This window comes from Durio zibethinus, chromosome 23, assembly GCF_047325235.1.
Source record: "Durio zibethinus cultivar Kanyao isolate XHJ-2024 chromosome 23, ASM4732523v1, whole genome shotgun sequence".
In the NCBI taxonomy this organism is placed as follows: Eukaryota; Viridiplantae; Streptophyta; class Magnoliopsida; order Malvales; family Malvaceae; genus Durio; species Durio zibethinus.
Genome location: NC_143184.1, coordinates 10,603,162 through 10,621,103, shown reverse-complemented (window position 1 = coordinate 10,621,103; position 17,942 = coordinate 10,603,162). Strand labels below are relative to the sequence as shown.

At 33.0% G+C, this 17,942-nt stretch overlaps 2 protein-coding genes across 4 annotated transcripts; both read left to right on the top strand.

The window, feature by feature from the left end:
- The first annotated feature begins 226 nt into the window (after positions 1 to 226).
- Positions 227 to 4,877, top strand: LOC111314604 (calcium/calmodulin-regulated receptor-like kinase 2). Of its 2 annotated transcripts, none has more exons than XM_022916124.2 (8): positions 227 to 617; positions 1,483 to 1,873; positions 2,249 to 2,402; positions 2,862 to 2,988; positions 3,724 to 3,809; positions 3,895 to 3,966; positions 4,085 to 4,288; positions 4,382 to 4,877. In XM_022916124.2, exons 2-8 carry the CDS (start codon positions 1,548 to 1,550, stop codon positions 4,676 to 4,678), a joined length of 1,266 nt encoding a protein of 421 aa, XP_022771859.1. In that variant the 5' UTR covers positions 227 to 617; positions 1,483 to 1,547; the 3' UTR covers positions 4,679 to 4,877. The 2 variants fall into 2 exon arrangements, with proteins under 2 accessions (XP_022771859.1, XP_022771858.1); XM_022916123.2 differs by having other exon boundaries at positions 2,249 to 2,420.
- A 3,585-nt stretch (positions 4,878 to 8,462) lies between these two features.
- LOC111314603 (O-fucosyltransferase 27-like) lies at positions 8,463 to 15,925 on the top strand. Of its 2 annotated transcripts, none has more exons than XM_022916121.2 (10): positions 8,463 to 8,797; positions 9,190 to 9,274; positions 10,584 to 10,657; positions 10,730 to 10,818; positions 10,938 to 11,181; positions 11,938 to 12,050; positions 12,129 to 12,219; positions 12,332 to 12,460; positions 12,815 to 13,365; positions 13,613 to 15,925. In XM_022916121.2, the coding sequence occupies exons 1-10, from the start codon at positions 8,603 to 8,605 to the stop codon at positions 14,073 to 14,075; spliced, it is 2,034 nt and encodes a 677-aa protein (XP_022771856.2). In that variant the 5' UTR covers positions 8,463 to 8,602; the 3' UTR covers positions 14,076 to 15,925. The 2 variants fall into 2 exon arrangements, with proteins under 2 accessions (XP_022771856.2, XP_022771857.2); XM_022916122.2 differs by having other exon boundaries at positions 8,464 to 8,797; positions 10,587 to 10,657.
- The last annotated feature ends 2,017 nt before the right edge of the window (positions 15,926 to 17,942 follow it).

The following is a 17,942-nucleotide window of genomic DNA, read 5'->3' as shown; positions in this document are numbered from 1 at the left end:
AATTACGTATTCAAGATTAAATTGAATTATAAATAACATTATGACTTTAAAACTATTCATTTAACAAATTTAATAATTGAGTTAATTCTAATTAAATACTTTTTATATTATTAGTTCAATAATATGTATATTTAATTTTTAAAAAATAACATATATGTTTGATCAGATTTTTTAAAGTTATTGGTTTCAACGGCTTAAATGCTAATGTTTTAAGTAGTTAAAGATTAGAGAGTTAATTGTAGTTTAAAAATTAAAAACTAAAAATTTTAAAAAATACAAATTGGAACATTGTAAAAGCCGGATTTATCACTAAGCAGACAATTAAACATAGTTTTACCGGCTGAACAGCTTCTTTTTTTATTGGCCTACCATCACATTCGGAAATTCTCTTTAATATTCTTCCATTTTTAATTTTAAAGCCTCCAACAAAGACACTCTCTTTTTATCTTTTCTCTACAGTTTGTGCTTTTCTCTGTGCGCTTCTTTTTGGTTGAAGTGATTCATGACTTTTGTCAGCTCTGGAGTCTTTACTAATCAAAGGATCATCAAAATATCAAAATCCATAGGAAGGAATTATCATGTTTTGGCTGTTCAGTTACTGATCATCTTTTGATTAGGTATGGATTCATGGGCAGTAAAATCTGTTCTTTTTCTCTTTTTCTGGTTGATTTTGGCTCTTTGATTTCTTTTGATTTTCTTTTTTGTTATCATTGATTTTCTTGGCCTATCTATAATCATTGATTAGCTTTTGGGTTTTTTTTTTTTTTCTTTAAGTTAGGAAATTTGATAGAAACCATTTAATATCAGAAAGAGTTCTTCTGATTTATGAACTTTGGTTCAGAAGAATTGGTCTGTTAAAGAAACTATGAGGAATGATTTGGCAGTGTCATATATGAAAACCAAAGCTTGTTTAGGCAAAAAGAGGCTTTGAATTAAATGTTTATTGTTTGATGTTCTTTATGTCTAGGCAGGTTTGTAGTGGCTGATAGTTGAAAACGGTTTGACTGATTGTGTCAAGAAATTTATATAAAAAGAAGGGTTGAATTAAATCTTTTAACAACGGAAAACAGAGTCCGCTTGCCTTTCAAATTTGTCAAAACTAATAAAAATTTGGTTTTTGGAGGTAAAAATGGGAACTTGCTTAATTATATGCTTTGTTGCTGAAAATTTAACTGTTCCCTGATTCCCCTTCTTCTGAGAACTGGTGAAACTTCCAATCAAACAACAAATTTTCACATTGGATTTTTACTTTACGTTGTCTGATTATGGTCCAAGTATGTGTTTTTGTAAGGTTCAATGGCATTATTTTTGTACAGCATTTTTCTTTGTTCTTATTTGCTGTAAGCTTCCCTTCTGCCTGCCTTCAAGATATGCTATCATTAGGCTTTGTAATTTGGAATGGCATTTTTTCAGTTCCCCAAAAAACATTTTGTTTTTTGATTTCTTTAAAATGGATATAATAATTTATTCATCTTATGACAGTGAGCCTGTAGAATTTGTGTGCTGCAAGATGTTCACATGGCCTGAATACCTCAAGAGACCAAAGCATGGCTCATAAAGGTGATCTAGTTGCCATTGGCATCTCTGTTGGCTTGGCCCTTGGTATCTTGATAGCTGCACTGGTATTTTTTGGAATAAGGTGGTATAAAAGGCGTGTAAACCTCAGACGATGTTCCAATGAGCGTAGTGTTACAGTTCTTCCTATAAGAACAAATGGCTTTGGTACAAGCACTGACTTCAGTGCATCTCTTTCAAATTCTATAGCTGTTCAGATAACAGAATATCATCAGAAACGTTCTTCAAATTCTTGGTGGAGTTTTCATAGTAAAAATCGCTTTGTTTCTACTTCAGGCTTGCCGAAGTATTCCTATAAGTAAGTTCATTTCTAAATTGAGTGCAAGCATGATTCTTAATTGGAGGAATGTCAAAGCCAAATCATGTTTAGAGGCTTACCAAATTCACATTTCCTCCAATGAAAGAAATTAATCTATGAATTTTAGTGTAGCTCTGTTTCTAAATTGTATCTTTCCTACTTTAGTGGTGAAGATAACTTGTGCTAATTTATAACTTCGCTCGACACCTTTATATAGGAGTTATCTAATCTTTGGAGTGGACTTAACTGTTTATGTTAATACAAACCCAATAGCTCTATTGCTAATTGAGCTAAATGACTAATGTTCAATGTATAAAATGAATATTTAACTGAGTTATTCTGATATCTGTTTATCTTATTCATCATGCTTTCCAGGGAAGTCCAGAAAGCTACACAAAATTTTACAACTATTTTAGGAGAAGGATCATTTGGTCCAGTCTATAAAGCTACAATGCCTACTGGTGGATTAGTAGCTGTAAAGGTGCTAGCTTCCAATTCTCATCAGGGAGAGAAAGAGTTCCACACAGAGGTAAGCTGCAATAACCATGTAAGAAAGAGGTCCTTTCACAATTTTGGGACTAGGTACCTTCAAACAAGGTTTTTTTTTTTTTTTTTTTTTAATCTTAACTGTACTTGCTTTGATTGATCTGACTATATGAGTGACTAGTCTATATCAATTGAAAAACAAACGTAACTTTTGATTTTTTCTTGTTTGAATTTGAAGTATTTTGAGCAAAGATCCATTAATGTATGAATGAATATCTTTGAGTAGCCCATGCAAGTTGGAGAAATGGAGGATTCACAACATAATAGCTGCAATCTATATTCTGATATCTCATTTATCTTTTATTATTCACCAATAATTCTATCTAGATCGTTCCTGAGGTTGCAATTCCATTCTTCCAAGGGGTCAAATGAAATTTCTTTTGGGAATATTTTATATTATTTTACTTTTGGTAACCAATATATCATATTATCATTTTTTCAGGTTTGTCTACTAGGGAGGCTGCATCATCGAAATCTTGTGAACTTGGTAGGATATTGCGTGGATAAAGGGAAGCACATGTTAGTTTATGAGTTCATGAGCAACGGAAGCTTAGCAAACATTCTATATGGTAAGCTCAGAAACCACTTTTTATTTGCATCTCTCATCTGATGTTCTTCATTGTAAATATGTGCTAGAACATACCAATTTATGTTAAAAAAACATTTCTGATTGACATTTTATAACCAATTTGATGTTTGTGAACAAAAAAAAAAAAAGTTAATTTATTTGTTGTTATTTTTTGTTGGAAACTTCATTTTATGCTTTCAAAAGCTTACTGTTACTTCCAAGTGGCTAGTAATCTAGGATCACTGGCACTGGTCTGACTTGCAGTCACTGTCTTTTTCTGTTTTAGCCGGTGACATAGACCAAAGTCTCTAATCATGTTCTCAAGCATTTCTCTAAATTCAGGAAAATGGGAGCATGGAATTATTTGATGTTACATAAACCTATATCACCTATATGCCAATGTTAGCATGTTATTAGTTCATAGGTATTGAATATTCTGCAAGAAAGGCTTGCTGGAGGCCTCTGAGTAGTGCCAATCACATGCCAAATTATGTAAATTGAAGAACAACTAGCATCTTTCATCCATGTGTTTATCAATAATAAGGCCACTTATCTGGAATGGTTAAAGTACTACTGTACATTTGTTGCAGTAAGTTAGATGCTCATAAACATTTTCTGCAACCATGCCTTTTGAATTCATCCAGATTTTAGTGTTATTTGGACCCCAAATGGCACTGTTTTACTATTGTTGTGATTGATTTGTTGATGATAATCAACCTGGTCTTAATGTACTCAGGTGAAGGGGAGCAGGGTTTGAGTTGGCAAGAAAGACTTGAAATTGCTCTTGATATTTCACATGGCATAGAATATCTTCATGAAGGGGTATGATGGAATGATAAAAAACTGATGTTCTCCATAGTTACAAAACAAACTAGGCATTGACTTAACATCGCTGTTCTTGAAACAGGCAGTCCCTCCTGTAATACACCGTGATTTAAAGTCTGCTAATATACTATTGGACCAGTCAATGAGAGCCAAGGTGAGCAACTTACAATGGCTCATCTTTTTCAAATCCTTTCTCCTTTTAATTTAACAAAACAATCAAGATGACAATAATGGACTAAACAGCATGGATTTACTACTGCTCCTTTTGATAGGTTGCTGATTTTGGGCTGTCTAAGGAAGAGGTTTTTGATGGCCGAAAGTGTGGCATTAAAGGTACATATGGCTACATAGACCCAGTGTACATATCCACAAACAAGTTCACAATGAAGAGTGACATATACAGTTTCGGTGTCATTATCTTTGAACTAATTACAGCCATCCACCCTCACCAAAACCTAATGGAATATGTTAATCTTGTGAGTTTCTTCCCGCTATGTGGTAAAGTCCTGCTTGTTAGTAATGTATTGATCTTTCTGACTTATCTTTCTGACATAAGCTCCCTTTTTAAGGCTGCTATGAGTCCTGATGGTGTCGACGAAATACTTGATAAGCAACTGGTTGGAGAGTGCAACATTGAGGAAGTGAGGGAGCTAGCCAAAATTGCCCATAAATGCTTGCACAAATTACCAAGAAAGCGTCCCTCAATTGGTGAAGTAACACAGGCCATACTGAAGATAAAGCAGAGGCGCCTCGCTAAAGAAGACACAATGTCCATGGCTGAAGGAGATTTTTCAAGAATTATGAGCCGGATACAAGATCAGCATATAGAGCTGACCAAGTTGGCCAGCTTGAAGGAGATTAATTGAACAACCACCACTTCCCTTTTACCTGTTTTGTCTTCTTTTTTCCTTTTTTTTCCCCACAATGAAGCCTCTGGCAAGTGATACTGGTGATAGCATACAATTGAGCAAAAAAAGTACAGAGAAATGCATACAAAATGAGTGCTTTAAGATTACTAACCCCTCATGTTTTAGTATACTGGTTATGAAAAAATATTTCTCCTCATTTTTTTATTGGCTTATTTGAACTCGACTAGGGATACACGTACACACACACACACATATATATATATATATATATATATATATATACACACACACACGTGCATGCATTTATCATTGAATCAAATGCCTAAGTTTTCCATTTTGAGAGTAAAATTCGTAGATCTCAGTTAGGGAAGGCAAAAAAATCCGTACCCGACGGGTTCTTGTCCGACCCGATTTTTTAGGGTCGGTTTTTTTTTTTTTTTTAAATCAGGGGTCGGGTCGGGTAGCATGAAGACAAAAGCGAGGTCGGGTTTTAGGCAAATTCGATCCTACTTGATCCGATATATATATAAAAATAATTTTTTTAATTAATTTTTTAATTTTTTAATTATATATATATTTATATAATGATATTTTTAAATATTTATATTTAAAAAATAATATTTTATTAATTTTGGGTAAGATCGGATCGAGTACGGTTTATATAGTGTCGGGTTTGGATTCGGGTATGAAAAAACAAAAAAAATTTTGGATAGGGTCGAGTTCAAGGCGAGCAAAATCCGTCTCAAACTCGATCCGATGTCAACTCTAATCTCATTTGCTGTCCGTATTTACTATTTAAGAGAGGAAAAGGAAGCATTGGTGGGAAGGTGGTGAGTAAATTCTGCGAGTGTCCTCTTGTGCCTCAGTCCAAAATTAAAGAGCTGGATCCTTGAATTTTTGGCATGACCAATAATTACATAAACAATTGCATGAATTAAAAGCCAACGTAGATGTCGTATGACCCATCCTTATGTTATTTCCTAATCAATCGATCAACTTTATCATTTACAAAAAAGAGATAAGAATGTCTGACTAAAATGAACTGATCTAGTCGTTGATAAAGACTACCACTAATCGTTATCTGGTAAAGCAAGAATATACATATACCAAACCAGAAGATTAAGGATCCGATCATGACATTAAAGATTAATTTTGATGAAATTAAAAATAATAAAAACGGTAAATTTTATAATTTAAATATTATATTAAATATTTTTAATATTTAAATATTATATTAATATTTTATTATAATTTAAAACTCATTGATAACATTAACTCTATTAATTATTTAGCCTTAGCATATATATATATATATATTTAAAATCTACTCATCCCATGATTTTAAAAACATACTCTTCCATGTCAACTTGTAATGCTACACACAAATATCGAATCCTGAAAAATAAAAAAAAAAACAAAAAAAGAAGAACTCCTGTGTTTACAACGTGGACTAATTTTAATGGGTGATCTTTGGCATGTATAGTAATGTATGATTAAAATTAACAAGTAATTAATTCAATCGATTAGATTTATTTTTTTTATAAAAAATTTTTTTGAATTCGAATTTTATCGGTAATTATTTATTAAGATTATTTCAAATGTACAATTTATAATTACATCATTTATTTTAAATTATCAGATACGTTATATTTTATCTTGATTTAATAGATTGAATAACTTATTTATTTCAAATTTTTTTTTACAAAAAAAATGCATGACTTAAAAAAATGGGGTCAAATGTCAACAGTTGTTACGTTACACATTTTCTTAGTAAAATCAGCGTAGTTTGAAATTACTTTTTCCCGAAAAACTTCAATCATGGAATAATTTTTTAAAAAACTTTATGGCCTAAAATATAAATATAGTAAGTATTAACATTATTTTTATGGCCAAGTAAGTATAACATATAGAAATAAATAACGTTTTGCTAGGGTTGTTGGGATTCACATGCTTTTGGTCTCTTTTCTATTATTAGAAAAACGCCAATTGCAGGAATCTCTCTTCGAAACGTCAAAGGGAGTGGTTGATTGATGAAATCGATGCCTCACACAAACTACCTTAAAGGCGAAAAAGAAAAAAAAAAAGTTCATTTGTTTTATGAAAATTTGGAAATAACTATGTCAATGGGCCTGGATATAGGAAGTTGGCTGCATCGGAGTGGAAAAAGTTGCTTGCGTTCATTGTTGTTGCCAATACTGCAGCTCTGAGATAGAAAATTTGTCCTAAATCTTTAAGTTGGGATAAAAATACTAGAAATTCCATTATTTACTATATAATTAGAAATATAATTTAATTACTTTTAGAGTTTAAATTTAAAATTATTTTTTTATATTTGAAATTGATAAAATTTGAATTTTCATAACTGAAATTAAAATTTAATATTTTATATTTAAAATTATTTACATTAAGATAAATGATCATAATTTAAACATTGAAATCTTAATTTTAATTATCAAAATTCAATCTCTAATAATCTTTAAGTACCAAAAAAATTATTTTCATTTTATTTTTCCTTCTATTTGGTATTTCAATATGATTTTGTTTCTAATTACTATTGGTGAAAATTTTAACTTCAATTTGTCATCCTTTAATTATTCAAAAAAATGTCATCTTGCAACTTCAATCAGAGACTGTTCTTCCTATCGAAAGAAGCCTGTTTGATGACAAGCCCATTGGCTTATCCATTTACAACAAAGGACAACAATATGTCACTTGAAGCAAAGCAAGTAACTTTCCAAGCCTATCGCTAATCAAAATTTGTACTTTTTCCCTTCATCTACCTTCAGAAGTCAGGCATTAAAATCCCTAATCTAAATGCACTTATCACTCACCTAAAACTCAAAACATGGTAACATAGTTCACTTGTTTTTGACCAAAGCCCCTTCCCTCCCTTCTGCCCATGACCACTTTCTTTCACTAGTCTCTTTTCTCTACTATTTCAAAAGCTGCATTCACTGCCAAGACAGGCCAACCCACCCCCTTCCATTGGCAAAAGAACCAGCCAAGGATTTCTCCAGTTGCTTCAGATTCTTTTCTCTTGGCATTGGCAGTGGCAGATCCCACAAGTGAACCAATAAAACGACACATACCCACCCCCGCCCCTCCCCTCTCCTCCCCCTCCTATAGCCACAAACCCCCCCAGTGGGACACTACCCATTAATGTGAATTTCCACTATAAGACCAACTTTACGTGACATTATTCACACCGATGTAACCTACTAACTATCTTGCACCTTTTCAGCTAGGAAAGATGTGAACCAAATCAAAGAAAATTTGTTGAGTTGTTGCTCTTTATAGGTGGTTCTTTTTACGTATAAAATCAAATATGGATAAATTGTTCTATCTCAAATATCAAGATTAAATGTATCTGAAAAAAAACTCTAACCTTAGATTGTTTAAGATTCATGTTAGAGGTTTTTAATTTATTGGAATAAGATTAATAGAAGGTTATTTGTCATTTTTATATGACAATCACAAATATTTTCTTGTTCAAATTTATTTTTTTAATTTTTAATTTAATAGAAGAATAATATGTATATATTTTGTGATTCAATGACAGTTCAATGCATAAATTATAAACCCTTATTTGCCAAGACTCCATAATATTTGAGTATTACCCTTTTACTTGAGATAATTGAGGAAGGACAAAGAAAATTATTGGAGCTATTACCGAAATCTCTTAATGTCACAGCATGTCTGATCTCTGACAATTACACTCAACGGTCACTGTTTAGTTCTTTTTTTGCTAAAAAAAAAGTCTCACACGTGTCATCACACGCTCTTTATCCTTCTCTCTCTTGCTCTGTCTCTGGACTTTCTTTTACTGACTCCTCCTGTCCTTCTGTTGTTTCCTCTTCTTGAAGGTTTCTTTCTAGAGAGAGAGAAGAGAAAACTTTGAGTTTTAAAAAGAAAGAGAGAGAAATGAAAGAAGGGAAAGCGCTTTTTAAGTCCAGGATGAAATGGGTTGGTTTAGTTGGTTTGGTTTTATCAGCTTTTTCACTCTTTGTACACTTTTTGCTCGCAAGATTCACTGAATATGGCTTCTCAGAATACCAGTCTTCCATAACAATCTTCTCTTGGAGACCTATTTTTGAAACTTCACACCTTCAAAGAACGGTAATGTGCAAAGTTTTATGCTTTCACAATCTCAATTTTTTTAATATTTTTCTTGTTTCTAAATTTTGATTCTTTTCATTTGACATGTTTTACTTTCTGGGTATTGGTTGTTTTTCTCAAAAGCTTTTGCTTTTGGTGGTTTTAGTTTTCTGTTTTTGGACATGTGGGTTTGGTTTTTGTGTTGTTTGGGAGTTTTGTTTGGATCCATTTTGGTTACTGAAAATGCCCAGATTAATGTTGTTTTTTTTTTTCATTAAGGTGAGCTGAAATTTGTATTTTGGCTCCAGTTTGATTTGGTTTTTAAACTGTTTTGGTAATTTTAAAGCCAGTTATTTCTGTTAGATTTTATTTAACATGTATGGTATCTTACGGTTTTCTATCTGTTGGTGTAGAGCCCATTGTATAGAAGACTTTGGGGTCCAGTTGGGCAATTGGAATCTGTACATCCAGATGCAAATCCTAGAGGATACTATGCAGGTTAGCTCTCATTTCAACTTTTGATTATTTTACTGTTATGTATTTCACAGGAATTTGATTCATTTGGTGAAACAATTGCATATTTTTCACAGCAGAAGTCCAGCTAATAGAGGTTTAAGTTAAGTTGCTAACATTAGGATTTAGGAGCTATGACAAACGATGAAAATGGGTCGGGTCTGGATGAGGCGGGTTTTTGCTTGCACAGATTTAACCTGACTCCTAAAAGAATGCACCCTACTCCGACTCCGATCTAACATCGAAGTAATTATTTTGTGTATCCAACTCCCACCAAACACACATGTATTATAACCTTCATTCGTCCTGAAATTAATTTAATACTTTTACATTAGTATAATATTCATAAAATATTATTATCATTCTTCTATGAGAATATTTTAAATACGTGGGCCCTTTTCTTCCTTGTAAAATTTACAGTGACTGCTAACAGTCTGATGTATACAATTTCAATGATATAAAATTTGAAACTTCGTAACATTATTAGCTGGTATTTGAATGACTAAGAATGGCACCAATTAAATAAAATCGGTGTGCCAGCATATTGGGAGAGATTGAAATGAAAATCATCCAAGACTGGCTCTGTCATATCCCTTAGAGTTAGCATTGTCTTTTAATTCTTCCCTGACATGTAAACCGATGTATATAAGTAACCAATAAAATTGGAGTTTTATTGAACATCGTGTTGCTTTAGAAAGTGGTCGCTAGAACCCTAAGATTCTTTTGGGAATTATGATTGTTGCATAGGGCATGTATAAATTATAAAATCCATTTAGGAATGTTAATGAATCAAAGTTGTGCTGTAGGACAGGTCATTTTTATTTTTGTACAAGATGAGAGGTGACCTATTGTTGTAGTTCATTTATGTTCTGTTATGAAGGTTTATGTTCTATTTATGTGTCATGACTGGTAGGTCTGATTTTTTTTTTTTTATTGGGACCTTTTTTCTTGCTTAATTTAGTATCATATTGATAAATTTATTGGTATAGACATCTTGATGCAAAATATGGATTCTGATTTACTGTGAAAAAATTCTGGAACTTTTTTGTTAAATTCTTTTTTTTATTATTTTCTTTTGTTGTGTTTTTTTTCTTTTATTTCAGAGTGTTTTTTTTTTCAAATTTTTATTGCCAGATGTCATTGTTTTAGTAAGCTTGATTTTCTTTATTTAAAGAGCCAATTTGAGCTTTATTTTTTTCTTCTGATACTATTCCAGCTACAGTATTGCCAATACTTTTAACTATTGTATGGATATCATCTTAACTAATGCTTTTTGTCATACACATGCAAATAGCAGGTCCTAGTGCTAAGACAAATGGGTACATTTTTGTCAGAATACAAGGAGGTTTCCATGAGATTAGGAGCTCGGTAAGGATGCTGTAATTGAATTTCCTAATTGCAGATGCAATTCTCTATTGTAATATTTTGTTCATCTTTTAGATTTGTGATGTGGTTGCGGTTGCTCGGTTTCTTAATGCCACTTTAGTTGTTCCAGAGATTCAACAAACAACAAGCAAGAAGGGAATCAGGTCACTTTACTTTTGTATAATTATTACAATTTTTAATTTTTATTTGGAGTTAGATCATGGCCATTTCATGTATCAGTAACTGTTCTTGTCAACTTATTTGAGATATATGTTCGATGCAGCTCGCAGTTCAAGAGTTTTGCATACCTCTATAATGAGGATCAATTCATCGCGGCTTTAGAAAAAGATGTCAATATTGTGAAAACCCTGCCTAAAAGTCTTAAATCAGCAAGGAGAAATAAGGAGATCCCAGTGTTTAGAGTGCCATACTCAGCTTCACCATATTATTATTTGCACAATGTGCTTCCTATTTTGATCAAGCATTCTGTAGTCGAACTAGTTGTCTCTGATGGTGGATGCTTGCAGGTGATGAGAGTTGTCAATTTTCAGTTGACCTGTGACTTGAATTTTAAACTTTTTCTTTTGACTTGGAACAACACCTTTTGAACTTTATTTGTCAAAATATTATAGTTAGACACATGTTTCCTATTGCTAAATAATGCATATATTGTTATCTGGCACCAAATTACTTTTTCTTAGTTTGCATGTATGCTATATCAATTTATAAAATGAGTTACTCTTAGGGTAAAATGGATAAATAGATTAAGGGCATGTATTGTTGTGGTGCATCTTGTTGGATTTACATCTATCAACTTAATTATTAGTGTTTGGTGGTTCTCTAGTATGTCTGGTTAGAATTCTGGAGTTTGAATCTATGGGTACACGATTCTTAGGTGTTGCCTGTTTTTATGTCATGTGCTAAGTCCGTATCAAGACCATAATTCTCTTTCTACTGTCAGAAAAAAAAAATCTGAAAGTCGGCTAGTCAGATTTGTTATGTAGTGAAGAATGGCTAATCTTGCTTTGCCTGTCGGATGTTAGCAACCCACCTGCTCTGCTTAAACCACTCTTTATCTGAACATTTTAATGCTCATCCTTTTGTATGTCTGTTTGTTTAAAGTCTCTTGTGCCTCGGGTATCTCATGATGAAGAGTGAAGACTAATGAGAATCTTGCAGCCTTTAAGTTAAAATGCCCTTCATTCACATGGTTATTCGATCATATAAAAAATTTAATTTCTCTATGCTTTTATAATTGTTAATATTTTCTGTATCTGATCCAGGCCATTCTTCCGCTGCATCTTGAAGAGTATCAAAGACTCAGATGTAGGGTTTCTTTTCACGCTTTTAGGTTCCGACAAGATGTTCAGGAACTGGCAACTAATATTTTGCATAGGTAAATAACTGGCCATGGTTACAAATTGTAATATCATTTCCTTTCTAGCTTTTTGTTAATTTTGTTTTATCATTTAAGGTTACGGGCTCCTGGAAGGCCATTTATTGCCTTTGATCCTGGGATGACAAGAGATGCTTTAGCGTATCATGGTTGTTCTGAACTCTTCCAGGTACCTGCTTTAAACTCTGAAAGCACCATTGGTACTTTTAATCACTGAATGTTTTATTTCAAATCTTGTCCATCATTTGACACATATCTTCTCTTTTGGAGCTTCCCCCAAGGATGTGCATGCTGAACTTATTCAGCATAGAAGATCATGGATGAGAAAACGTGGGATAATAAAGGGGCAGCTTTCTGTAAATTCTGCAAAGCAACGCCTCAAGGGTTCATGTCCATTGATGCCAGAAGAGGTAGAAATTATGAGTATAGTAATTTTGAATTGGTGAACTTCATTCGTTTATGAAGCTTCAATTCTATGGTTTTTCTTAATGCAAATTTACCATCTGACATTAGAAGCTGCTTGCGTTCCATTCATGGTGGGGAGAGAAGAGATGTTATGATGCATAACTGGTAGAGCTTTTAGAAAGGCAGGATGAATTTCAAAGTGGATTTGTCATTGTGACTTGTTTAAAAATTGTCTGTAGTAATTTACCTGCACTTCATAAGTGGCCAATTAATGTAGCCATTCCATGGAGAAACAACTTGAGGTTGAAATAATTTTAGAAAATGTGAGATCTTGATTGAAATTGCTCGTCTTTCTGCAGGTTGGTATTCTTCTTCGTGCATATGGATACTCAAGGGACACTATCATATATGTCTCTGGAGGAGAAGTTTTTGGAGGCCAAAGGACATTGATCCCTCTTCATGGAATGTTTGAAAATGTTGTTGATAGGACTTCCCTCAGCACAGTTTGGGAACTCAGTAGAATTTATGGTCGTGAGGCTAACCTTGATGAAAATTACCCAAGGGCTCTGCCATCTGCTCAGGTTGAAATGAAGCTTGATGCATGGAAAAACTCTGGTCCTCGTCCCCGTCCTCTTCCACCTCCTCCTGCCAGACCCAAGACTTATAATATTGAAGGCTGGTGGGGATGGGTGGCTGAAAGTGATAATGAGCCTGAAAGTACAGTTGTAGAGTTGAGGACTAATGCCCATAAATTACTATGGGAAGCAATAGACTATTTCATTTCTGTTGAAGCTGATGTTTTCATCCCTGGATTTGATCGTGATGGTAAGGGGCATCCAAATTTTGCCAGTCTGGTTATGGGACACAGATTGTATCAGTCAGCTGCGTCTAAAACATACAGGCCAGACAGGTAAACATCTTTGACTGCACATGTAAGCTTGAGTGTACACAATTAGTTTTTAAGTTGTAAGTTATTTTTCATAAAAGATAGTGATGGTGTTGCAGTCAATTTATTTGTTTAACTTCTATCAATGCTGAGGCTCATGTTCTACCTCAATTTGGAAGTCTTGCCATTTGCTAACTGAAAAATGTTCTCTCCTTTTTATTCTGTCTTTATGCTCTCAACATGTTCTTGATTGTATGCTCTTTCAACATAGGAAAGAAGTTGTCAGGCTTTTGGAACAAATCCGTGGCCACATATATCATGCAAACCATACCTGGTTAACGTCAATACGAAGGCATTTGCGGAGCTCTTTAATTGATGGACTGATTGAAGCCTCAAATAAGTCAAAGTCTTCATCGTTTCTTTCACATCCAGTCCCTGAATGTTCTTGCTTGAGGCCTGATTCTGGTGAAACATCAACTAATGCTTCAAGTCTGTCAGCACACTCACAAGTTCAGACGGCTCTTGGAGTCTTACATCGTTGCCCTGCTTGGATGGACGGTGAAAAAAGTTCAAGCTCAAAGGAAAAGGAAAATGAAGAGGATATTGATGAAAATGATCCATCATCATCTGGATTGTTTTTTCAGCATTCTGGAAGTCATGATGTTGGAGGTGAAGATATAAACCTCAAAGAAGAATCTCAATTCGAGGATCAAGAAGAAGATGGCGGTGATTGACAATGGGTGCTTATTTATTTTGTTCAAGTTCCTAAAATGCTGCGTCAGCATTGAGGTATCAACGTGAGTGTGTGTGTATATACATATAGTTTCTTCTGCTGATTTGGGGTAAGAAAGAATTTTTCGATTTCTGGTTCAAGATGGAGAAGCAAGGTACCTCACACCAGTTCTAAAACTCCATTGACTTACGCCTGTAATCAGATCCATCAGATGTGATATTAAAGCTCTTTCACATGGTGATCTATCATATAATTCAAGCCTCGTAGGGAAAAGCTATTATGCCTCTCTTCATGTAAGCCTGCAACCAATTTTGACTATTCATAGCTTGTTCTTAAAAGGAAAAACATAAATTTTGTTTCAGAAAATTCTTAATTTTTCTAGGCATTTTTCATGCATGAATTTTATTTAACATGATGAAGAACAGAGTTAGATAGGTGTCCTTAATCCATTTCCCTTTTTAAGTCTTGCAAATATGATATCAAATTACTGAGTTCATTAGGTAGAAATATAATTATGATAATACTATTGACAGAGAAGCAAAACTCTGAACCTTTTCCTTTTGTAATTGAGTAATAGTCCTGAAAGGGTGCCTACAGCATATTTCTGAGCCTAGAAAATCACGCTTCTAAGAATCTGAATGGACTACCCCTTTTGAAACAATTTTGTTTTTGAAGAGTATAAAAATGTCCATTATACAGCATTTTGGAATATTAGAAAATAAACATGAGAGCATTTGGCTCGATTATTTCATGATTCGTCAAGGAGCATGTTTGAATCTTCCCTCCCCAAATAAAAAATTGAATAACCAATACCCAATTGCTTGAAATGATTATTGGTGGACAGTGCTTTACAATTTGATCCAATGTCCCCAAAGATTTTCCAATTATTTTATAGACCGGACAATTTTAAATCTGAATAAAAAAATTTTCAAAACATCAATTTTATTATAAGTTGCTGTCATAGTGAAGTTTCCTTGGACTTACTTTCTCGGTAGTACCAATAAAAAGCTTCACTCAACTTTATACACATGCTAAAATTCAGATTGGCAGGCTTAAAATTAGAGAATTGACGTTTCAGCAATCTTGGAAGCCAAGCATGGCGTTCTTTCAACACCTATGTCAAATACAGTTTCCAAGCAACTTCAATCAACCTGTAAAAACCCTGGAAGACCCCAGGGTCAGTAGAAGAAATCGTCAAAAAGGCCGAGTGATTTCAAGTTTTCAACCAGTAGTAAGAATCCTCTGACTTCAACAATCGAATTCCATGACAAAATTAGCTTGATCTCCAAGAAAATATTTGCTTTATAAACCCCCCAAACACGACATGGAACCAACCATATAGTATCAATCAACCAAGCAAAAACGCCACTTGAATCTTCTCTGTCCATTGATTCTCTTTGTTGGGTTTTCTTTCGTTTTGCTACAGAGTGGTTTTAAACAGGCTTAAACCAAGATGAGCAAAGACAAAAAGAGGAGTTCGCGTCTATCATTTTTAAGGTTGTTCCTGTTTCTAAGCCGCCATTCATCAAAAACTGCTGGCTTTGAGAGCATAGAGACTGCAGAACCACGTGGTCCTGAGGCTGCAATAGCTGCTGCAGCTAAACATTTTAGTCATAAAGTACACTTTGGGTAGTTCTCTAGCATTCATCACAACTCAAGTATGGCTCACGACTCTGGCAAATCAGCAATCAAAAACAAGTCTTAAACTCTAAACAAGGCCTCTTGGCTGCAGTTTGGAGTTGCTTTTTCCCATATATGGAATTTGGCAGTGTATTTGTCAAAAAAGAAAATGAAAAACATTTGCAACAGTGATTACTTTGGTGGATTAAGATTCGTATTTTTTTTCAAGAAGCCACTGCATAAGTATATTTTCTTATTACTATTATTTTGTGCCAAATAAAAGCATTAGGGATCAATTAACAATCATGTGTCTATAAATGTTTATTTCATTTTGGAAATGACTAGAAATAAAAAAATATTCTAATAAACCATTGACTGGTCATTTGGGAAATTGAGAAATTTGTCCCTCGATGTAATTGCAATCTTTTAATAATGTTAACTTCAATATAATTTTTGCGAAATACGTTATTAATTTTATCTTAATTTTAAAAATTGAACAATTTTTAATTTTTTTTTTTTCATTTTTAGCATAAAAGATTATTTTAACTTGTTTTCAATAATCAAATTTCAGTCCATACAAAATTAGCCTTCCTTGCCACCAAGAAATATTTGGTTTATAAACCCCAAAAGTTGCATGGAAGAGCATCAATCAGCCAAGCAAAAACACCATTTACCATTCAATTTCTATTAGGTTAGTGCTTTGTCACATTTGTTTACACGAGAGTGTTAAAGACAGGGAGAGGGAGCTAGGGTGAATCACTTTTAAGATTGCTTTCTTGGTTCAAAGACTGCTACAATTTGACAGAACAAAGGCAGCAGCAAAACCAAGTGGCCCTGAGGCCACAACGGGGCCAATTGGATTTGCTGTAGCTGAGCATTTTTCTGCTGTTCAATAATGTACACTTTGGCTTGTTCTTCACCATCCTATTACATATGTAAGAGTTAATTATAAATTTGATACCTGAATTATATCAAAACGTACAAATTGATTCCTAAACTAAAAAAAGTTACAATTCACCCCTTAAACTTCAAAACCGTGTGCGTCGTTAGTCCATAAACTTCATGAACTTCATGCCGTTAAACCAATGAGCCTAGGTGGCAGTACCCAATTTCTGCTCTTCAACCATGGCCACGGTTCCACAACTAGATTCCTCCTTACAGCCACCATCATCCCCTCTTTCCTGTCTTTAGTTTTTCCTGTTTAATTTTGCTTCCTCCTAAATCACTTCGTTTTGTTTCGTTTCCTCACACTTATACAATCTTGAAATTGATGGGTTATTTATGTTTCCTTTGATTATTAGTTTGGTTTAGTGGAATTTTGGGTGAATTTGATTATTGTTAAGTTTTTTTGTTGAATCTTGTTTTATTCGATTATGGGTTGATTATTTTGTTCAATACTTTGGTTTCTTTCTATTGAATTTTGTGTGATTTTGATTGTAAGATTTATGTTTATTACAGTACGATGGGAGTGGAACTGTAGAAGTAAGAGGGAAGACGAGAACCGGAAAAGAAAATGACAAGATGAAAGAAAATTGCCGCCGAAGCTAGGTGGCTATCGTTGGCTGGGCATTTGAGTTCTGACCGATGTTTTTAATTGGATGCAGTAATTTTTTCAGTTCAGGTGAACCAATGTTTGATAGCCACTTGTCCGTTACATGATACTTAATAAATATATATATATATATATATTAATGATAATAACATAACAAATTAAATCAGATTCGATTTTATTTTTTTAATAATATATAATATTATAAAATTATAAAATTTGATTTTAATTTAAATTAATTTATTTTTTAAATTAATTTGATCTAAATTAAATTTTATTGATACAATTTGATTCATCAATTTTTAAATTTTAAATTTTTATATATTATTTTAATAAAATTTTAAATATTTTTAAATAAATTTATATACAAAATAATTATTTTTATTTTATAAAAATTTTAATATATATAAATTAATAAAAATATAATCTGATTCTATTTGATTTTTTTTTTAATTTTTTATGTTTTAATATGAAATCTAATTCAAAATTTCATCTGTATATTTAATAACCAAATATAATTTAAATCGAATAAAAAAATTAATCTAAATCAAACCAATTTTGTATCAATTTTAATTTTTTTCGATTTTCTTTTCCCCTTTACTTCATATTATAGTTGGCCTTTTATATTTACATGTAGCGTACACGTGGCATATTACAATTGGACATTTGCCACCGAAGCTCATTGGTTTAACGGCACGA